The sequence below is a fragment of the Lissotriton helveticus genome, chromosome 1_1, assembly GCF_964261635.1.
Source record: "Lissotriton helveticus chromosome 1_1, aLisHel1.1, whole genome shotgun sequence".
NCBI classification, from domain to species: Eukaryota; Metazoa; Chordata; class Amphibia; order Caudata; family Salamandridae; genus Lissotriton; species Lissotriton helveticus.
The window spans coordinates 348,301,497-348,325,412 of NC_136057.1; the positions used below are offsets into that span (position 1 = coordinate 348,301,497).

Here is a 23,916-nt window from a genome sequence, read left to right on the forward strand (position 1 = left end):
CCTCGTCCTCAGAGATATCTTCGAGTGGGTTCTCGTCCTCTGAGACGTCTTCTTCGACGATCTCCTCCTCAAAGAAGGCCTCCCGTGCTGGCGCTGATCTCCTCATCTCGTGTCGACGGGCCCTCCGATCCCGAATGGTCTTCTTCGATCGGAAGGAGGCACAGGCTGTGCAGGTCGACTCGTCGTGTTCTGGCGAGAGACAGAGGTTGCAAACCTCGTGATGGTCGCAATGAGGGAATTTTGCTCGGCATACCGGGCATCTCTTGAATGGAGTTCTGTCCATGAGGCGTAGGCCATACGGCACCGATAGGCCCAACGGCCCGCGTCGACGCACCGGAATGTATCTGGTGATGTCGAAAAGTCTATTCGATGTCGAAAAAAGTTTATCTAAAGTTTCACGCTTCGAAAATGCAAAAAAAGTATTTGCTAGCCGGAGTGGAAAACTTTCATCCGAACCCAGCGGTGGGAAAAAACAATCTGAGGATGGAGTCGATGACCATGCGCAGTATTGTCCAAGGGAGGAGTCACTTATCACGTGACTACAAAGACTTCTTCCAAGAAGACAACAACCTGCAATCATCCGAGCCCAACACCAGGTGGCGATCTATTGCTAAGTGTACAATCTGCAGCTCATATGCCTCGAGAAAAATATATATATATATATGTATGTATAAATATACACACATATATGTGTATATATATATATATATATATATATATATATACATACATATACACATACATATATACATACATATACACACACATATACACATATATATATATATATATATATATTTGGAAAATGCAATGCATGTCTCCCTCTAGTCTCCTTTTTAAGTAGGGATGAGGTATACAGCCCTAATATTTAGGGACCAAGGGTAATTTGGCAGCGGCGGGATTGTGAGAATACCTTTCTCTGTCCCGGTCGTGAGGCACAGATCCCTAGCTTAGCGTATTCGTTATCTTAACTTTTGTTTGATTGAACCACAAGTGTAATGTTGGGTGTGGGGCGGGACCTGCAGGTTCTAGTGTCGCCGGTTGTAAGGCAGGATGGATTTGCGGTACTGCTACTGGATAAATGTGGATTTATTCCCAAGCGAAGAACCATGTATAACCTACGTAGGCTATATCATGTCCTCTACGCGTCTGAGCTGCGGGACGCCTCCTACGCGCTAGCGTTCCTTGGCATAAAAAAGACATTTGACTCCGTAGTCTGGGAATATGTCAGGCAGTACTTAGAAAAATGGGTTTCAGACCAAAGATTATTTCACGGATTAAGCTGTTGTATACGCACCGAACACCAAAATCAGCACAAGTAGCTACTTGTCGACAGCCTTCTCGCTGTGCCGTGGCACAAGACAGGGCTGTCCTCTATCGCCCCTATTTGCGATGGTGACGGAGCATCTGGCAGTGCTGCTGAGATGTAGACTTGCGCCCTGGGGGAATGCGATAGCTGGCATTATGCATACAATTACGTTATACATGGACGATGCACTGGCATACCTGCGGGAACCAACTGATGCCCTGCCAGTGCTATTAACAACACTGTCAGAATTTGCAGAGGTGTCGGGGCTTTCTGGCAGCATTGGACCCCGGACTGCTCCAGACACTGGCATTGTCATGGAGTCCAGACAGGGTGTGCTATATGGGAATCAGGATTGCCACTGAGAAGAAAATATTCCTGGATTTGAACATTGGTAGGGTGATAACCGGCTTGCGCGCGTCAGTCCAGTTTTGGATGGATCTCTCCCTTACATTGGTGGGAATAATGGCCCTAGGAAAATGGTAGTACTACCCCGCTGCCTCTACACCCTACACGGTACACTCTACAAGATCCCTAAAGGGTACTTTAGGGAATTGGACAGTCTCCTCATTGACTTGATGTGGTCCGCGAAACAAAAGAGGAAAGAGCTACACTGTAGGAAGCTGGCTCTGTATATACTATACCACAGTGTGCACAGAGTTCAGTGAAACCCCAAAGGTAGGCAGAGATAAAAGTAGATAGCACCTTACTCTCTATTTGTGGTAGTAGGGTCGAGCAGTGAGGCTTCATCAGAAAGTAGTGTTAAGCATTTTCTGTACATACTCAATCAGTAAATGATATCACACACTCAAATACTGAACTTCAAACCAATTGGTTTTTGAATAAACATTTATTTAGTTAGTTTATTTCTTAGAACCAAGCAAGCCTAGCACAGGTAAGTTATAAGTACTTTGCAGTAATAATACAGTTTGTAAACAGTTTGAATTGCAATTGTATATATACTTTGACTTGATTACAGTAGAGCTACTAGTAATGCAATGCTTTGAAATACTGTACATATACTATGTATTGGCTTTTTAGTACAGTGTCCAGTAGAATACTTAACAGGTTACTTTTCTTACACTGGGCAGTATACCAGGATACTGCACTGGGACATTTCCTGTAGACCGGTACGTAAAAACGTTTTTGTTAGTTACAGTTTCAAAGGGTTTCATAGATTTTCCAAATCCCCACTTAGAAACTTTTCACAGAAAAACAGTCAATGTTATCCTATGGAGGAAAGGAAAATGCTACTTACCAGTATGCATCTGTTCTTGGCATGTAGGGCTGCAGAACCACACACTTTTGCATTAGATCACCATCTGGTGGTGGGGCCGGATGATTACACTTTGTTGTCTTGGAAGAGTCTTTGTCTGCTGGGTGACTCCTCCCTTAGATCGTAGTGCGCATGGGCATTGACTCCATCCTCGGATTGTTTTCGCTATTTGGGCAAATGATGGAGTTGTATCATTACAGATAAGGATGACCATGTATTGTGTATCTAAATAAGATAATACAGGAACACATATAGGTAGCCAGGGAGGCGGGTGGGCGTGTGTGGTTCTGCAGCCCTACATGCCAAGAACAGATGCATACTGGTAAGTAGCATTTTCCGTTCGAGGCATATGGGCTGCAGACCACACACTTTTGCATAGATTGCACAGCAGTTTCTCCCTTAGCGGCGGTCACCCACATCTGTTGCAGTAGTTTGAAATAATGTCTTTAGTACAGCCTGGCCCACAATTGCTTGTTGGTTTGCCTGCACATCTACACAATAGTGTTTTGTAAATGTGTGTGTAGTAGACCATGTAGCTGCTTTACAGATATCATCTAATGGTATGTTTCCTAAGAATGCCATAGATGCTCCTATGTTACGGGTAGAATGAACCCTAGGAGGAATGGTTAAAGTGCGTTTTGCTGTGTGGTAGCAAATTTGAATACACTTAACAATCCACCTGGCAATGCCTGATTTTGAAATCGGATTGCCTTTATGTGGAGGTAAAAAGGACACAAACATTTGTTTAGTTTTACGAAAAGGTTTTGTCCTATCTATGTAGTATAGAACTGCTTTTTTTTACGTCTAGTGTGTGAAGAGCTCTTTCTGCAACTGTTTGCGGTTGTGGAAAAAATACTGGTAACTCAATGGATTGGTTGAGATAGAATGGTGAAATGACCTTTGGCAGAAACTTTGGATTTGTTTTGAGAACCAGTTTATTATGATGAAGTTTTATAAATGGTTCTTGAATTGTTAATGCCTGTATCTCACTCACTCTTTGTAGTGATGTAACTGCTACTAAAAAGGCAACTTTCCATGTAAGAAACTAACTCACACTTATGCAATGGTTCAAATGGTGGACCCATAGGTCTTGTGAGAAGAATATTTAAATTCCAGACTGGAGAAGGTGGTATTCTCTGAGGAATTATTCGTTTAAGTCATTCCATAAATGCTTTGATTGCAGGTACTCCAAACAATGACAAATGTTGTCTGTTTTGGAGATATGCTGCTATAGCCGCTAGATGTAATCTAATTGAAGAGTATGCTAAATTAGATCTTTGCAGATGTATTAGATAGCATATGATGTTTTGTATTGAAACATCTAAGGGGTTAACGTTGCTATTTGTACAATATACAACAAATCGTTTCCATTTTGCCGCATAACATGCTCTAGTGGTAGGACGTCTTGCCTCTTTAATGACATCTATGCAATCAGGAGGTAAATTTAGATATCCAAACTCTAAGACCTCAGGAGCCAAATCGCTAGATTGAGATGCATTGGGTCTAGATGCATAATCTCTCCATGGTTTTGTATTAGTAGATGTGGGGAGAGTTTTAGTTTATGGTGTGGTACTACAGAGAGCTGTAGTAGCGTTGTGCACCATGGCTGTCTCGCCCACGTTGGTGCTATTAGAATCAATGTGAGAATATTGTCTTAGTTTGCGTACCACCAATGGAATTAGTGGGAGAGGTGGAAAAGCGTACGCAAATTTGTTTGACCAGTTCATCCATACCGCATTGCCTTTGGATAACGGGTGTGGGTACCTGGCGCCGAAGTTTAGGCATTTGGAGTTGCTTTGTGTGGCAAACAGATCTATCTCTGGTTGTCCCCACATTTGAAAGAATGGATGAAGAACTTGAGGATGAAGCTCCCATTCGTGTATCTGCTGTCTCTGAGGACTTAACAGATCTGTCAATTGATTGTGAACTCCTGGTACATGCTCTGCTAACAGAAAAATGTTTTGAGGAATGGCCCATCTCCAAATGCTCTGCGCCAGCCGGGAGAGATGTAGGGAGTGTGTTCCTCCTGGCTTCTGAATGAAATACATTACTGTCATATTGTCCGTCCGGACTAGTACAGCCTTGTTTGATATGTATTGTTGAAATGATTTTAGAGCTTGAAAGATTTCTAGTAACTCCAGATTTTATGTGAAGTACTCTTTGTTTCATTGTCCATATTCCTTGTACTGTGACACTTTGTAAGTGCGCTCCCCATCCTGTGAGAGATGCGTCTGTGGTCAGTATTATTTGTGGAACTGGCTCTATAAACGGCCGGCCCTTGGAAAGGTTTTTGGTGTTCCACCATTGCAGAGAGCGATGCGTCCGGTCGTCTACCACCACCAGATCTGTTCTCTTGTTGAGCCTGATTCCACTGACCTGCCAAGCATTCTTGTATGGGGAGCATTTATAGCTTGCGTATGGCACTATGAAAATGCAAAATTCTATCATTCCTATTAGCTGCATGAACACTTGAGCTTGTAGTGAGTGTTGTGCTTGGAATTTTTGTATGAGATTCTGCATAGCTTGTATTCTTATTAAGTTGGGATACACTACTGCCTTGGAGGTATCAATTGTGGCCCCTAGGTACTGCTGAGATAGGGACGGTTGTAGATGTGACTTGTTTTGATTTACTGTAAACCTCAACTTGTGCAGCAGGCAGACTGTTTGATGCGTGTGCTGTACACATTGGTTGTATGACTTGGATTTTATTAGCCAGTCGTCTAAATATGGGAATACATGAATGTTGTCCCTTCTTAAGTGTGCTGCTACTACCGCTAGGCACTTTGTGAATACTCGAGGTGCTGTTGTCACTCCGAAGGGGAGCACCTTCAATTGGTAATGCTGACCTTCTAGCACGAATCTTAGGTACTTTCTGTGAGACTGATGAATGGGAATGTGGAAGTAGGCGTCTTTGAGGTCTAATGTGGCAAGGAAGTCCCCTTTTTCTAGTAACGGTAAAACTTGTTGTAATGTGACCATATGAAAGTGGTCTGAATGTATGTACTGGTTTATGGGTCTTAGATTTAAAATTGGTCTGAGAGACCCGTCCTTCTTGGGTATGGGAAAATAAAGGGAGTAAACCCCTGTGTTTTGGTGTTCCCTTGGTACTGGTTCTATTGCATTCTTTTGCAGTAGTGATTCTACCTCTTGCCTTAGTAGTAAGAGGTGCTCTTGTGACATAGGACGTTGTCTGGGTGGTATTGTTGGAGGAGTGGAAGTGAGCTCCAGGCAATAACCTGACTGAATTATTTGTCTCACCCACCTGTCTGTGGTGATGGAGTTCCAGACAGGTAGGAACTGTTGTAATCTTCCCCCCACCGGAGTGGAATGGTCTGGGTGGATGGAAGGGAAGTCAATGTTAGGGAGTAGAGGCGTTGCGATTGTTGTTGCCTCTGCCTTTATTATTATTTCCTCTATAGTATAGGTCTATTTGTAAGTAGAGGAGGTATTGTCAGCATGGAAGCCTTTTGATGCACCCCTATAGGAGGAGCGACGAAAGGAAGGTCTATGGGCTTGTGTTTGTAAAGCGCCCATTGATTTTGCCGTATCCGTGTCTTTTTTAATTTTTTCTAGCACACTATCTACATTTGGACCGAAAAGATGTTGTTGGTTAAATGGCTGGTTTAGTATACTGGCTTGTACCTCTGGTTTGAATTTCGAGATTCTTAGCCATGCATGCCTACGCAACAGTACCCCTGTATTAACTGCTCTAGATGCTGTATCTGCAGTGTCTAGTGCACATCTTATGGAGGTATTAGTTATAACCTTTCCCTCTTGTATTAAATCAGCAGCCCTAGCCTTATATTGTTCTGGCAGGTGTTGCATGAGAGACTCTAGCTCATCATAATGAGCTCTGTCGTATCTTGCTAACAGAGCTTGAGTGTTAGCAATCCTCCATATATTAGCAGCTTGTGATAGTGTGCGCTTCCCTGAGGCATCTAGAAGCTTTGATTCTTTGTCAGGGGTGGAGCATCCCCTGTTGACTGCGAATTGGCTCTCTTTCTCGCATTTGACACTACCAGTGAATCTAGTGGCAACTGTCCCTTAATGTATGCCGGATCCGAGGGAGCCGCTTTATATTTCTTTTCCAGTCTGGGGTTAATTACCCTGGCCCTGACTGGGTCTTTAAATATTTCTGGTGCATGTCTTACCACTCCATTCAGTATTGGTAGTGGTTTTATGTGATGTTAACAGTGTATCCATAAGAAAATACTATTCTATTGGATCTGTATGCAGGTCTACTCCATGGAAAGTAGCTGCTCTATGTTTGAGCTGTGTGAACCCAATGGTGTCATCTGGTGGAGATGGTCTAGACAGGTATGCCTCGTCTTGTGGTAGATCTGGTGCATTGTAATCTTCCCATGGGTCACCTGATGACCCAGCCATATCATCTGGCTCATCAATGTCCTCTATTTGTTGATAACTGTGTTGAGAGTATGTATCCCCATAATCCTCCTCCTGTGGTATCATACTATGTGTACTAACTGGTGAGTGTGCAGGAGAAATATCTAGTATTTCTACTTGTGGTGAAGGAGGTCTTGTGGGTAAAGCCTGAATATGCTTCTTTGGAGGAACAGGAGATGTTTTAGGACAGTCCACTTTCCTCTTTTCAGGTACTGTATATATTTGTCCAGTTTGTGGATGAGTCTTTTGCCTTACATCAGGCTGGAAAAGCTCTTCAACAGGTAAATCTTTCTTCGGCGTAGATTTATGTGGTTAGGAGCCGTCAGATTTAGCTTTCACAGTGTCTATTATCTTTGGAACGGGTCTTGCTTTCGATTCCGAAGATTTATCTTGCTTTTTTCTTGGATCTACGCTTTTTGGATCTGAAGCTTTGGCTGCTGAGTGTTTAGACTCGTCCATTCTTGGTGCCGAAATGTGTTTAGTTATGGAAACCGCTTTCGGGTCTGACTTTTTAGGTACCGAAGTAGTTTTTGTTTTGGTAACTCTTGGAACCTCTTTCAGTGCCGAACTTGGTTTCGGTTTCAGTTTGCTAACCCTCAGTATCGAAGGGCGTCTTGGTGCCGGTGCGGACATTGGCTTAAGCACTTTCTGTTTTTCTGGACCGATGGTCTGACTCTTCGCTGCCGAGCCCGAAGGCGGGGCGTCGGAAGTTTTCGATCGGTGTGCACCCGGACCCGAAGGTGGGGGTGGAACCGAAGCCTATCCGGGAATGGGGAGGTTAACAGTGTCGACGCTCTTACTCACGACCTGTTGACCAGCTAGAAGAAGATCATCATCTTCGGATCGATCCTCAGCTCCGAAAGCGGACTCTTCTGCCTCGGAAGCGACATCTTCTTGCTGTTGTTTGACGTCAAATCGGTGCCTCGTCTATGATGAGGTCTGGTGTCGACGACGATGACTGCTCCATAGCTCTTCGAGCTCGACGGTCCCTGATTGTCTTCTTGAACCGGAACGAAGCGCAGGCCTCACAGTCTCGACTCTCGTGCTCTGGAGACAAGCACAAGCTGCAAACCTCTTGCAGGTCGGTGTGGGGAAACTTGTGTCCACACTGATGGCACTTCTTGAACGGTGTTCTTTCCATGTGCCAAAGGCCCAATGACGCAGTTGGGCCCAACGGCCCAGACGAGCACTGGAATGGAGAAGTGGATTCTCTCTTCGACGCAGGCAACCGGAATCAGTGTTGAAGACGATCTTGATGTTGTAGATTGACTTATGGATTGGAAAAGAGATCGATAATGGGACCAAACGATGAACACATCCGAGCCCGATGGCGGAAAAAAACAATCTGAGGATGGAGTCGATGCCCATGCGCACTACGGTTTAAGGGAGGAGTCACCCAGCAGACAAAGACTCTTCCAAGACAACAACAAAGTGTAATCATCCGGGCCCACCACCAGATGGTGATCTAATGCAAAAGTGTGTGGTCTGTAGCCCGTATGCCTCGAACATAGGGTTATCGGTTCAAAGGTAAGTATCCGGTTGTGGGAGTTGGTATTCTGGGGTTAGACTCAGGGGTCCCCCAGGGTCAAGCATGTACTCTTGTTACACCCTCAGCAGCACTAGGTGGGCCGGGTGCAGAGTGCTGAGGCCCAATGTGATCCGATAGGGGGCCTCTGTTTGGTGGCTGCTGACGAGCAGGCCACAAGGTTGTGGGAGCAAAGCTCCTAGACTTAAGCTCAGGGCAAATGGGGGTTCAAGCCAGCACAAAAGGTGCACACTCAGTGGGACTGGGGCGGCTGGTGCACAGTGCCCATTGGGCTCCCTGTAGCTTTCAATGGAAGCTCCGGTTTGCAAACAAACTGCAGGCTCGGGGACGAAGGTCTTCGGAGTGAGACCACCACTTGGAGAGTTAAGTTGGGATGCTGGGCATTGGTTAGGCACCTTTGGGTGGGCCACCCAAGGCCAGGGGCGTCAGTTGAAGGGGTGCCTTTTAGGGTCGGAACTTACCAGCTCCTGGTCGCGGTTGGGGGGACCTTCCAGTTTGAGGCTGCAGGCATCAGCTGGAGACTTGAGGCAGGTCAGGGATCACCAGGTCTCGGGTCAGGATCGCCAGGGAGACCTTTTCGTGGTGTTGGGACACTAACTCGGGCTGTGGATGTCGGGTGCAGACTCGCGGATCTGGTCAGAGCTGGAGTCTATTGGTGAACAAATCCGGTGTTCACGGGAGACAGTCTTTTCTATTGAAGGCACAGCAGGTCCTCTGGGTTCTTGAGGCTGCTGGCTGCCGGACACACCGGAGTTTCGCTTCTGCAGGTTTGAGGTGGGAACAGGCCAGTAGGGCTGCGGCCAAGTCAGCGGGCGTCCTACTCTTCTTAGCTTTGGCATGGCTGTTCAGTCCGCCTACTTCTTTTCTTCTTGTAGTTTCTTGTCTGAGGAAGCTTGGTTCCGGGGGTGCCCCTAAATACTAGATTTAGGGGCGTTATAGGTAGGTAAAAGGTTGGGACCAATGGGTCCCTTCCCTGGGGTGGATACACCCCCTATTATGTCACCCTCCAGTGCTCTAGATGTGCTGAGTGGTTGAGGGATATGTCTGAATGGACAGTGGCTGAAGAGGTCAGACTGAAAAATGTACGGAGAGATGACCGGCTGGAGGATGACCTCCTGGCATGGAGACAGGTCCCTCCATCGCCAAGATGGTGGGGACAGAGTTGTGCTTCACCTCGCCTACCCACCTGAGGGGTGGGGAGGGCAGAGGTGAGCACACCTCCCTTCCTCACTTGGTATTTCCAACAGTGCTCCCGCCCAAAGTGGGGGTCAGAACAGGTGGTGACCAGTTGCTGGAAGCAGCAAAAGGGCTGGGGAAGCTCACAAAGGCAGCAAGCCTTTGAAGCTTCCCCTTTGATGACCCTGCCCAGCCTGGAGGAGGAAGCTTGGTACCTCGTGCCTTGTTTCAGTTCCCTGAGAGCAGCAGGTTCTCGACCCAGGGGTCCAGAAACCTGTCCGGTGGTGGCAGCTTAAAGCAGCGACTCAGCCTGGACACTAGTGGTAGGTCGTTTTTCAGGGGGCATCTTAAAGATGCCCTCTTTGTGCATTTTTCATCATATCCCACACTGGCATCAGTGTGGGTTTAAATGTGCTGATAAGTTTGATACCAAACTACTCAGTTTTCAGTGCAGCCATTATGGTACTGTGGAGTTCGAAAGGACAAACTCCCAGCACTATATACTCTGAATGACAGCACTGCACTTACAATGTCTAAGGACTGATTTAGACACTGTAGGGGTATAGGGCTCATGCACCTGTACCCTCACCACTGGTATAGTGCAATCAGCTAGAGGGGTGACTGACCTATGCCAGAGTAGTGGGTTATAGGCATGGCACATAGGGATGTGTGCCATGTCGACTCTTCACTTCGCTCTGCACCAAAACACGCAGCCTGCAAAGGCAGTGTGTGATTATACAGGTACAGGGCCTCTAAGGGTGGCACAATAAGTGCTGCAGCCCTTAGAGGCCTTCCCTGGTCACAGTCCCCTGGGTACCTGTGGTACCATTTACCAGGGACTGACCTGTGGCCAGAGTGTACCAATTGGGTTGGTATCCAATGCAGTTTTAGGGAAAGAACCTAGGCCATGGGTATTTGATTGGCAGGAGCCCAGGGCACACTCAGTCAAAGCACCTCAGCAGTTCAGCACAAAGTGGGGACAACCATGCAGAAAGAGGGCACTTTCTCACATACACATGTTACAACAAACATGGGAGAGGGGTGCATCGAACTCCCTAACCTGGAAGTATATTATATGGCAGCCCAACTCCAACACACGGTCCACTGGTTTGACAAATGAAATAATTGGGAGAAGAGTCCTCGCCGGCCGGAAGGGCGCTGCAGACTCCCAGAGCTCCTCATGTGTGGGGCGCGTGTTCCGCACATGTGCCCCTATCTGATCAGGCAAATGTGCCAATATGGAAACGGGTTGTTAGGGCTGTCATACGTAGGGCCCCATATGCATGAGACACGTAAATATGGATGCTTAAACCATTCCTGGAAATCGAAACCACTATGTCAATGCGAAAATGGAGGGACGGGGGATGCAAAGTGCTAGATCTGTATCTAGGGGGCAAATGAATTACTTGAGATAAAGCAATAGTTTCCCAGATGAGCCCATACCATCCCAAACACACTATTGGACATGGACCAGTGGCCGGCCGACTTATCATGCTCATATACAGAGCGCTGCGGGAAAACTCCAGTAATAAAATTGCACACTCTATGGGCTGAAGGGCTAGAAGAAGAATTGATAATGTGGGACTGGGGCACGGTAGATCAAGGAACTCGTACGGTGAGCTCCCATGCTCTCTTTAAACGTATACAATATAACTATATACATCAACTATACCTCATCCCGAAAACCCTTCATACCATTTACACCCTACAAGATAGGAATAGTGCCCACGCTGAGGAGCGCTGGAAGCGGATTTTTTACACATGGTATCACGCTGCACATAAATTATACTCTACTGGAGCTAGGTCCTCCAGAGCTTAAAACAGGCCACTGGTTGAGAGAAGGAAGGTACACCTGAGAGGTACTGCTGGGCCTGCTTCCTTCCCTCAGCTGCAAATTCCTAATGTTGGGGGATGGTACTAACCAAGCGTTAGATAGCCATCAAGTGGATGAATGGACACCACCTACATATGCTGAGTGGTTGAAGGATATGTCTGAATGGGCAGTGGCTGAAGCGGTCCGACTGACAAATGTACAGAGAGATGACAGGCTGGAGTATGACCTCCTGGCATGGAGACAGATGTTCTTAGTGCTACATGCAAGCAAGATAATGTCAGATGTGGAACCTGAGTATATATAAATAACAGGGGGGTACACAAAAGTGGTATAGCTACTCCGGTCTAATCTGAGATTTGCAAATACTTGCCTGGGGCATAGATTCTCAGGCTATCAAAATGATCAGCAGAATATTGAGATACTGGAATGTAACTTATACATATGTAGTTAAGACACAAATATGTATTCAACCATGCCTGAACTGTACAAGTGGGGTGGGAGAAAGGTAAAATGGGTTTATACTAAGTGTCCAACATTGTTTATTGCTCTACAATATATATTATGTAGGAAATGTCTCTGATTATACTGTATAATCAATAAAAGATATTTAAAAAACAAAACAAAAACTATTCACAATTATTTCGGGGGTTCCCTTCAGGACTTATGCTACCCAGGGGGGGTCAAGGTCACAAGATCCACTAGCAGTATGGCATTACCTGCCCTGGAGTGTCTGGGTGCAGAGGTGCTGGACGGGTTAGTAGCCTTGCGCATTGCACTGTAGACAAGGAAGGGGGGCGCACATAGAAACAGGCTGCATAGGAGGACATGGGGACAAGCCTGGGAGCTTCCAACAGGGGTTCAGTTTGTGAGGGTCTTTGGAGCAAAGGGGCACAGTCGTTCAGCTGTTCTTGTGCGTCGAAGACGCTCACTACCCTCGGTCAGACCTGCAGAGGGGAACTAATTAGGACAGCTGGTACCTCGTGCCTTGTTTCAGGTGTGGTGACGTCCCTTGTCGGCTGTTCGGTCTCTGCGGTGTTGGAGTCCGGATTGGACTCAAACAAGTTTTGGGTGCTGCAAGGGGTGCAGTACTCGGGGTATTGCTTCAGGGTGGCTCCTGGCATCTCCGAACTTGGTGGGGAGATAGATCTGACCCTCTGGAGCACGGTGACCTCATCAGGGGTGTGGAATTTATTAAAATATCTACTTGTCCATAGGACAGGTAGCTTCATAAATCTACTTGTCCTGTACAAAATCCACTTGTCCCTTTGGTGCCATCATGTCGCGCACCATCAAAAATTGGCAGCGCTCATTATATAAGAGCTCGGATAATAGCCTCTCTGGTTATGTCAGGCTTATAGTATAGAAGGATTTGAATACTAGTGATTTCCTTATTTTGCCTCTGTTCTGCAGATCTACCCATTCACCCTTTCATTCACCCACTGATATCTAGCATTTCACCTTTACATTGGCTTCCATGCATTCTTTCATCAGCCTTTCACTATTCTGTTTGTCAATTCATCCATCCACACATCCATATCCAAATCTACCCATCCATCCCCAAACATATCCATCCATCTCAGCCATCTGTCCATCCTTTCCCTCACCCATTCTTCCGCTCATCCATCAATTTACCCTTTCACTCTTCCATCCTTCCGCTCATCCATCAATTTACCCTTTCACTCATCCTTCCTTTTACTTACTGATCCATCCACCCTGCAATCCATCTATCTTTTCACCCTTTCCTTCTTCAACATATCCATCGTCCATCCACCATCCCTATCATCCATCCTTTCACTCATTCATCCATCTAGGAAGCACACTTTCACTCATCTATCTACCCTTTCACCCACACATCCATCTTTTCACTCACTCACCCTTACACGTTAATTATAGGCCTTTGTCTGCTGAGCTGCAGACAGAAGAGGCTCATCAAGAGCTCCACCTCCACTGTAGCTGCTAAAGCGAGTGGTTCACGATGCCCTTGGGGCCCAATTAATCCTTCCAGCTCCAAATCTATCATTCAAACGCATCCATCCACCCTTTCTTCCATTCATAAATCCATCCATCCTTTCGCTCATCCATACATCCATCCACTTTCACCCCTCCATCCACCCTTTCACTCATCCCTCCATCCAGCCATCCTTTTGCCCTTCCATCTTTCACCCTTCCATCCTCCTTTCCACTCCTATCCATCAACCCTTTCACTCATCCCTCCATCCATCCTTTTGCTCTTCCGTCTTTCACCCCATCCATCCTCCTTTTCACTCATATTCATCCACCGTTTCACTCATATCCATCCTCCCTTTCACTCATCCCTCCATCCACCATTTCACTCAACTATCCACCCATCAGTCTATCCATCCTTCCTCCCATCAATCTATCCATCTTTCCACCCATCAATCTATCCATCTTTCCACCCATCTATCCATCCGTCCACCCAGCCATCCATCCACCCAAACATCCACTCCATCAGCCATCCACCCATCCATCAGCTATTCATCCACTCTTTCTCTCATCCATCAATCCACCCTTTTATTCAACCATCCATCCTTTCACTCATCCATCCACTTTCACCCCATCTTTTCACTCACTATTTCACTCATTCATCAATTCGTTTACTCATCCATCCTTGCATCCATCCTTTCACTCATCCATCCACTTTCACCCCATCTTTTCACTCACTATTTCACTCATCCATCCATTTTTTCACTCATCCATTCTTACATACATCCTTTCACTCATTCATCCATGTATATATCCATCCACCATTTCAGGTTAATTATGAACCTTTGTCTGGACCTGCAGAAAGAAGTGGCCCATTAAGAACTCCACAGCTGCTGTAGGTGCTACAGCGGCGTGTTAAGATGCCCCTGGTGCACGCACAAAGTGAGTAGAGAGGCCCAGTGCAAGGAGAGACATGAAGGTGCGCCTGAGGATTGCATCAATTCCACATGGGCACATTTATTAACTTTAATGTAAGCCCTGGATGCGGGAAAAATATGAGAGGCCAAGGGGAGCAGGTCAGGGTAGTCAGAGGGGGCAGCAGACGGGGGTGGGGTGGGGATAGCAAGTACAGGCACTGAGTGAAACGTACAGGCAAAGCAAAGTGTAAAGGAGGGTTGTGCAGGGGCTGCACGAAGGGAAAGCATGAGCTTTATCCTAGGCCCCCAGAGGCAAGGGTGAGGAGGGATCTTGGGGCCTATTTGAGGCCCAAGGGTAAAGTACAGAATAAAAGGCAGGGGGGTCACAAGGTTAAAGTTAGAGCAGGAGCCATGAGGCCCTTAAGGCAGCCTCTTACATTCCAGTGATGTCTGTGTTCTGGAGCTGCATCGCGAAAAAAATGAAAGGACCAGGGGAGGGCATGGAAGCCACACAAGAGCCTCGGGGAGAAAGCAAAAGACTGTCTACTTGTCCTTTGGACAAGTTACAAATGAAAACCTCTTGCCCTTGTAAGAAATCTAGATGTCTCGGGCGTCGGGAGATAGAAATTCCCCACCCCTGCTCATCCTGGGTGGCTGCTGCGTCAGTGGACCAGACGCTGCTGTCAGTCCGTGTAGTGAGATGCTGGCTGGTTGGTGCAGTACTGGCACCCCTACAAGCCTTTTAGAGGATGCACAGCAGGACGCGTCAGGTTCTCTGCGATTGATGGGACAGGAGCTGGCAGGGAGGGTTTAGTGGCAAAAGTCTATGGGTAGTCAACAGTTCTCGCCTCTTCAGCTATTCTTTGTCCTTTAATCCGGTGATTCTGGGCTTCTGGTGGCAGGGGGAGGGGCGGCACCTAAATACTGCATTTAGTAGAGGAGTGAAGGATAGTAGCCAATGGGCTACTTGCACCTGGAGTCACGTCACCCCTTATATGACCTCTTCCTGTAGGGAGTGGACATAACTCTGTCCCAGAGTTCCTAATTCTACCAAAATCAAGATGGCGGAGCCCTCTTTTTGTGGAGCACATCAAACAGCTCACCTTATGGGTGTGACTGGACTGGTAGAGCAACACGCTAGATTGCATAGCTACATTTTTTTCCTGTCCTGGTGCTAGATGGGCTTCAGGGCAGGGGGTGGCATCTCCCAGGTCTAGGGGAAGACGGAGTTACTTATCAAAAGGCGGCAAGGGCTTTGAAGCTCCTGGCCTTCATATGTTAAATCACTAGTCATCCTGCTGGAGGTATGAACCCCCAGAACAGGCATTGTTTCTGGCTTCATAGAGCGTGAGCGCTCACCTGCAGGGAGTTAGAACCAAGTCTGTGGTGGTAGGCTGGATGATACCAGTCAGCCAGCACACTAAGAGGCTCGTAGGTTCTCAGGGGACACTTCTACAGTTCCCTTTGGGACATATTTTAATAAATCCACTTCTGGCAAGAACAGGTGTTTGATAACAAACATTTTAGTAAAGTCATCATGTAGCTGGGGAACTCTTAATAACCAGTGCCCAAGTACGTATTTTTAAGATGGCTTCATTTTTCACTTGTACTATCAAGTAATTGAACTAGAGAGCACATGCAGATGCAGAATTGTCCTTATATGAAATCTAATGCACCCTGCCTTAGAGTATAAGGCCTACTGTAGGGGTGACTTACATATATTGCATGCAATATCTGGGCATGGCACGTCGTGTTTTCACCTTTATTTGCACCATTTCACTCTGCGTGCTATGGCAGTTTGGTGGTGGGTCCCTCAGGGTGACAATACATGCTACAGACCTTAGGGACCCCTCTATAGTACCTATGCCCTAGGTACTAGGGGTACCAATTTATTGGGACTTGGAGGTGCTAAAGGTCTTGCCAATTGGAGTACAACCGAACAGCTACCTTGTTTTAGGAAAAGAGCACGAGCACTGGGGACCTGGTTAGCAAGAACCCAGTGCACTTCAGTCAAAATTGCATCAAATACCGGGCAAAAAGTAGGGCGGACCATGTCAAAAATGGGCACTTTCCTACAATGGAGGTATACTTTGTTATCCTGGAATAAAAATAAATCAAATAAGGGTAAACTCATGCAGTCAAGTGCCAATATAAGCAATTAGGGCACAGGCATCCAGTTGGACAATATGGGATATCCAATGATACATGAAGGTACAGACAACTAATACCAGGACTGTACTGTCAGACTAACCAGTTCAAAGTGAGTATCTGCCTCATCTAAAGTATTATGCATAACTCACACTGTCTCTGGAACAATGCAGGCCATTCAAACGGCACCCTGTGCAAAACATAGGTCCTATGAGGAAATGTTAAAATTCAAACGTGCCTGCACAGTAATGAGGATAGAGACCTGATTAAGACATTGAAATATCTGAAATGAAGATTACCAGCATAAGCAGTATGCTTTGTTCCACAGACTAGAACAGACTTAGAATGTGAAGGCATTATAGGATATTAAGCAGTAGAAATAAACAAGAGTAGTGGGAAAAAGGCAGAAACAGCTAAAAGACGATATAAGCAACAGTTCAGTTGGACACAATGAAGGGTCAGACGACTAAATGAAGGTAGGTGAAGAGGCAGAAGATATTGGACTAGCAAACCATCATGAATATACACATTGTGTTACTGTGATTGTTAAGATTCAACATATGCAACATCTTTGCAACTTTTTACCATCATTTATACTGAAGATGGATAAGAAAGACTAGCTGCGACAAGTTACCTTCACAGTTTTTCTCATCAGACTTGTCCTGGCAATTGGCATCACCATTGCATCGAAGGGCCTCATCAATACACTGTCCACTCGAACACTGGTACTGTGAGTCTGAACAGACCGGGCAGTTGTGTTCATCGCTGTGGTCCTCACACTCTGTGAAGCCATCACAGCGCCACGCCACCGGGATGCAGTCAATTTCACCAGTTAAACAACTAAACTGCTGAGGGGAGCACGTTGGAGGTTCTTAAGAAAATGAAAGCAATTATGGATTATTCGAGTAGAACATTTCACTTTGCTCACAATAAAGTCTCTTTTAATGCCATTTCAACCAACATGATCAGTGAATGAGCACTTTCATGAACCCAATCTTTACAAATTTGAGCCAAATAAAGATCACCAGATATCTCACATGCAGAGGCTTCAAGCAGAGACTTAAACCACAACATCTGTATGTTTTCGAGTACGTTTCACACTTGGTTCAGATGATGCTCCTAGCCAAATCTAAGCTGTAGTAGCAGAGCCAAAGTTAGTGATGTGAAGTACCGTATGCATTACTGGACTATCAGTCAATAGGGTACATTACTGCCTTCCTGTGACATCTGGAGGCATAATTATGGCACATACAGAAAACAAATTAATTTGTCGAGAGGAATAAGAAGCAAAGAACCTTTTGAGATAACAGCATGGCCAAATTGTCCATGCTCTCTGACAAATCTAGAATGCTTTCAAAATGTGAGAAACTCATAGTTGCCATCACAACTCAAATCCTGCTTCTGGAAAATCACAGGTTATGTTACAAATTTGTATAGATGATGAATAAGGAATGGATGGAAATACTTGAATTAATCTGAACCACTGGTATTTTCCTGGGCACATTCCATGGAATTGTTTTTAAGTTATCTGGAACAAGACAGAAGTTCACCAACAGAATGGTGTATTTTTTTCCACTCTGAAACAGGGCTTAAAAAGTAAGACCAATAATAGCTCAGGCAGACAGGAGATATTACTAAAAGTAGCTGAGTTAGGTGGAGGATATGAGAACCAGACAGCAGTTTGTGCTGCAATTTAACTTCTGAAGATTTTGTAAGATTAAGTTACAAAACGTTAACACACAAGAAAAATGTGCTACCCTATTGAATTGGGTTACCAAGTATTCAAGATCCAATAAGAGCATGCTGAGTTTTCTTTGATGACGTGGGAGTTCACTTCTGAAGGAAGCTGTCTCTCTATATAGTATACCACTAGATGGTTATACCGTGCACAGAGTTCAGAGAATCCCCCAGAAGTATACAGGGCTTTATTTGTGGTAGTATGGGCCAGAAGGTAGGTTGGGGGGGTCACAAGGCAGCACAAACATACACCACCAGCTGTCCAGCAGCGGCTGGATGCAGGGTGCAAAAAGGGTGTTGGGAGCCTAATGCAATTCAGTGGGGAAATTCGGTTTGGGAAACAGGCTGCATGCCACAAAACTGGATACTTCAAAAAGGAAACCAGCGACAGCAGAGTTGGGATGTTGTAGGGACACAGTCGATCGAGGCCCAGGGGCTTTGGGTGCAGGGGTGACCTTTTACATCTGGTTTCTCATACGGGAGCCAGTCGGGGAGAGCCTTTGGAGTCATGATGCAGGCATCATCATGTAGTACATGAAGGGTCAGCCAACGCTGACTTTTTATTTTACATAGTTTTATATAGCGCAAACTTGACCCACATCGGGTATCAGAGCGCTTTACATAGCACCAGTTGCATTACATGAGGGCACATTCAATTTAGTTTTTAGGAACAGGGAGATTAAGTGATTTGCCCAGAAGCACAGGATGTTCAGAGTCCTTGCCTAGACTCGAACCCAGTTCCCTAGATTCAAGGTCGACCGCCCTAGCCCTTACGCCAACTCTTCTCAACCAACTTGGACTCAGGATTAGTGGGGTACCTTTTCTGGATCGTTGAGTCACCTGAACACAGGCTGGAGGCGTCGGATACAAAGTGGTCAGGGATAGCGGATCCAGAGGTCACCAGAGTCGTTTGTGTTGGTTTCTTATGGACAGAACCGCTGTCCTTGGGAGTGCTGGTCCTTCTTGAAGGCAGGCAGACCTCCGAGGGGTTGTGGAGGTCACTGGCTGCTGGACATGCTTTGTTCTTTTCACTGGTTTTTTGAAGCTCCAGACAGACGGGGCTGGGGCCTTGTCAGTGGCCATCAGTCTTCTTTGCACGGCATCTAATTCATCCTTCTTAGGTCAGCAGGAACTAGCTTCAGGGTCCAGGGAAGGCGCCCAAATACTAGATTTAGGCTTGTTTTATGGAAGTGACAGGTAGTGCCAATGGGCTCCTTACCTGGGGTGTCTACACCCTCAATTATGCCACCCTCCTGGAGCATTTTCCACCCCCTCTCATCTTCAAGATGGCAGCGACCGAAAGGTGTACTTCACCTCTCCTGCTTCCCCTTTACCTTACGGGTGGAGTAGGTAGAGGTAGACACACCTCCTAAACTTCCTAGTTCTTCCCGCTGATTTCTCCTCCCAAACTTAGGATGTAAACCAGGGACTACCATCTGCTGCTAGCAGCAGCGGCGACAGGGGGGACGCATTACCAAGGCAGCACTATGCCCATCCTGGGGAGGAGGTGTGACACCTCTGCCCAGGATGCGCTTTGTTTCTGGTGCCACAGAGCAGGGGCTCTCAACCCAGGGGTCCAGAAACATGTCTGGTGGTGGCAGGCTGCCTAAAGCCAGCCAGTGACCACACCAGGGTTGGTAGGTTTTCGGGGGCCACCTCTGAGGTGGCCTTGGAGTACATGTTTAAATAAATCTCCCACTGGCATCAGTGTGGGCTTTTGAGAGGAGGAGTTTGGTACCAAACTCTCCTAGGCTCAGAGAAGCCATTATGGTGCTGGGAACTCAAGCTATTGAGTTCCCAGCACATGTACTCTATGCCTTTTCTGGCACTTACAATATATATATGCTTATGTAGTTATGCCCACATCTTGTGATATAACACTTATTGTGCCACCCTTAGAGGCCCTGTACCTTTACACACAAAAACTGCCGTTGCAGGCTGGTTGTGTGCCATGCCTACAACCCACTGCCCTGGCATAGGTCAGCCACCCATCTAGCTGGGTGCACTATAACAATGGTGAGGGTACAGGTGCATGAGCCCTGTACCCACACAGAGTCCAAGACAATTCTTAGACATTGTAAGTGCAGTAATGCCATTAAGAGTATACAGTACTGGGAGTTTGTCATTACGAACTCCACAGCACCATAATGGATTTACTGAAAACTGGGAAGTTTGGTATCAAAGCACAAGTTACTACTTGTGTAACGATATATCTGTAAGAGACATTAGTTAGTGATAGATTCCTTACCTTAGAATATCCCCAGGCGTCAGACTGGATCCGGAAGATATTGCGTAGCAATACCCCTGCGTGCCGGTAGGCGTCGTCCGCGGCCGTCGTCGGCGTCGTTAGCGCCGGAATGACGTCGTCGGAGTACTTAGACGCCGCCCATGCGTGCAGTCGTCAGTTCTGATACACAGCTTTTCCGCGCCAGATACGCAGAGCCATGATAGAACCAACACTGGTGCCATGAAACTAGGGCCCTAAAAGGGGATGACCTTAACCCTAGATATCGGTTCGCAGAACGGGGAGGATGGGTGGGTCGGTAAGGAATCTATCACTAACTAATGTCTCTTACAGATATATCGTTACACAAGTAGTAACTTGTGCATCTGAAAGAGACACGTTAGTGATAGATTCCTTACCTTAGAATAGATACACCAGCAATACCAACCCCGGTGGTGGGTCTGCGAACTAATAATCACACCAGAAAGTCCTGGAGGACGGAACGGCCAAAGAAGCCATCCCTCCGGACTTGACTGTCCAGGCAATAGTGTCTTGCAAACGTGTGCAGCGAGGCCCACGTAGCTGCCTGACAAATGACCTGCAAGGGCAATTGTAGTCGCCGTGGCCCGAGTGGAATGAGCCCGCAATCCAACAAGGGGCTCCTTTTTAGCCAAGGAGTAACAAGCCTGGATACACAAGATGATCCACCGAGAGATGGCCTGCTTGTGCACCGCCTTTCCCTTCTTAGCGCCCACGTAACAAACAAAGAGTTGGTCATCCACCCAGAACTGGCGTGTGCGATCCAGATAGTAAGAGAGCGCACGTTTTGGGTCCAGACGGTGGAGCCTCTCTTCCTCCTTCGAGGGATGCGGAGGCGGAAAGAAGGTGGGCACGGTAATTGACTGCCCGATGTGGAAGGCCGTGACAACCTTGGGCAGGAAAGAGGGTCTTGTCCGCAACACAACCTTGTCCGGATGGACAGAGAGGAAAGGAGGTGTGGAAGAAAGAGCCTGGAGCTCACTCACTCTCCTGGCAGAGGTGATGGCAACCAGAAAAGCAGTCTTCAGAGTAAGAAGACGGAGAGGACAGTTATGGAGCGGCTCAAAGGGAACACACATTAGGTAAGTAAGTACAAGGTTCAAGTCCCACTGGGGCATCACAAAAGGAACAGGAGGGAACATGTGTGTGATGCCCTTCAAAAACCTATTTACAATTGGGGACTTGAACAAGGAAGGCTGATCAGGTAGCCTTAAGAAGGCGGAAAGGACAGAAAGGTACCCCTTGATAGTGCCCTGAGCAGAGCTCTGCTGGGCAAGAGAAAGAAGGAAGAGGAGAACCTCAGAAAGGGGTGCAGAGAGTGGATCCACAGCCTGTGCTGTGCACCACGCCACAAATCTGTTCCACCTGCAGGCATATACCGACTTTGTGGAGGGACGCCTGGCTGCCAGAATGACATTACAGACTTCAGGAGGCAAGTCAAATGGCCTCAACTGCCGCCGCTCAATCTCCAAGCTTGTAGGTGGAGACTGGACAGGTTCGGGCGGAGGACCGTCCCCTGCTGCTGCGACAGAAGGTCCACAAGAAGAGGCAGACAAATCGGGGGATCGACTGACATGCTGAGTAGCTCGGGATACCAGTATCTTCGTGCCCAGTCCGGAGCCACAAGGATAACCTGGGCCCGGTCGCGCCTGATCTTCTTCAGCACTCTGGGCAGAAGTGGTATATGCGGAAAGGCGTACAATAGACCGCAACTCCACTCGCGACGAAAAGCGTCTCCGAGCGAGTGCTGCCTTGGAAATTCCAACGCGCAGAACTGATGACATTGCGCGTTCTCTTTTGTGGCGAATAGATCTAACCAAGGCTTTCCCCATTGCTGAAAGAGACCTTGCGCCACGTCAGAGTTCAGACACCATTCGTGATCCATCATGCACCGACGGCTGAGTTTGTCCGCCCTGTCATTCAGAGAACCTGCCAGGTGTTGAACCACCAGGGTCACGCCCTGATGTTCCAGCCACTGCCAGAGGCGCAGAGCCTCCTGGCATAGGGTCCACGACCCTACCCCGCCCTGTTTGTTGCAGTACCACATGGCGGTGGTGTTGTCCGTGAACACCTGCACTACACTCCCCCGGACAGAGAGGAGGAATGCCTTCAGTGCTAGTCGGATCGCCCGCAGCTCCAAAAGGTTGATATGGAGCCGGGACTCCGCCGGAGACCAGAGGCCTCTAATCTCCGCCTCTCCCATGTGGCCTCCCCAGCCCTGGAGGGACGCATCCGTCACAACCACGTGCTCCGGGTGGGGTAGGGAGAGGGATATGCCACTGACCCAATCGCGGTCCGTGAGCCACCACTGCAACTGTCTTGCAGTGCCCTCCGAGATCAAGACATGATCGGACAAGTTGCCCTGATGCTGGGCCCACTGAAACTTCAGGTCCCACTGCAGAGCCCGCATCCGCTACCGGGCGTGATGCACCAGAAGGATGCAGGAGGCCATCAGCCAGAGAAGCTGCAGCGTCAACCTGACCGAGACTCGGGATAAAGGCTGAAAGATCGGAATCAGAGCCTGAATATCCCATGGCATTACGGCCCCCGAAAAATATGACCTGTAAGTACATCTACAAAGGGGTCAAACCTTTCCTCGGATGTAAGAGATGTCACTCGTGCAAGTCATCTAAAGGAAAGAATGGGCTCCAAATGGCCCTGTTGTATTGCCGTTCCCTCCCGAGCCACTCCCTAGAAATAAATTTCCTTATTCAGGACCATGCCTTAGACATTTTGTTCCTGACGGAAACATGGATTACATCTTGCTCAGGGGCCAATATGGTGCGGGCCCTCCCCCCAGGCTTCCTAATATACCATCAGGATCGGCCTGTGGGGTGAGGGGGTGGTATTGCTATTATATATAGAGAGTCATATCGGTGTAGAGCTCAGAATGGGGGGGGGGGTGTTGGACTGTGAGAGCTGTCAGTTCTCTTTGCGGATTTCATCTACGCTGTCGATCTCAGGCCTATCAATATACCGCCCTCTGGGTAGCGTGGGTAACTTCTTCAGTTCTCTGATGGAAACAGTCACGCTGTCAGCGTCCTCCACTACCAACTTTATGGCGCTGGGTGATTTCAATCTCCATTTTAATGACCCTACGGACTCTGTAGCGGCTGACTTACAGGGCGACTTCAAAGCCTTTGAGATCGACCTGATAAATTCGGGGCCCACGCATATTAAGGGCCACCTGCTTGACCCGATTTTTACCAATATTCCTTTCTCAAGGCTATGCCCTCTTGTCCCCTTCCGTGGTCAGACCACTTTTTGGTCCCCCTAACTTGGCAAAGGGAAGCAATGGTCACACCCCCCCCCCCCCTAGTGTTCATACCCTAGAAAAAGCTTGGTCCAGGTTATCGATGGATAAC

The 23,916-nt window shown here is 47.3% G+C and overlaps 1 protein-coding gene across 1 annotated transcript in view; it reads right to left on the bottom strand.

The window, feature by feature from the left end:
• Positions 1-23,916, bottom strand: part of LRP6 (LDL receptor related protein 6) — a 1,212,873-nt gene that overhangs the window by 224,599 nt on the left and 964,358 nt on the right. The window contains exon 18 of the mRNA XM_078673499.1: positions 17,186-17,422. Coding sequence (XP_078529625.1) covers positions 17,186-17,422 — 237 coding nt within the window. The remainder of the gene's footprint in view (positions 1-17,185; positions 17,423-23,916) is intronic.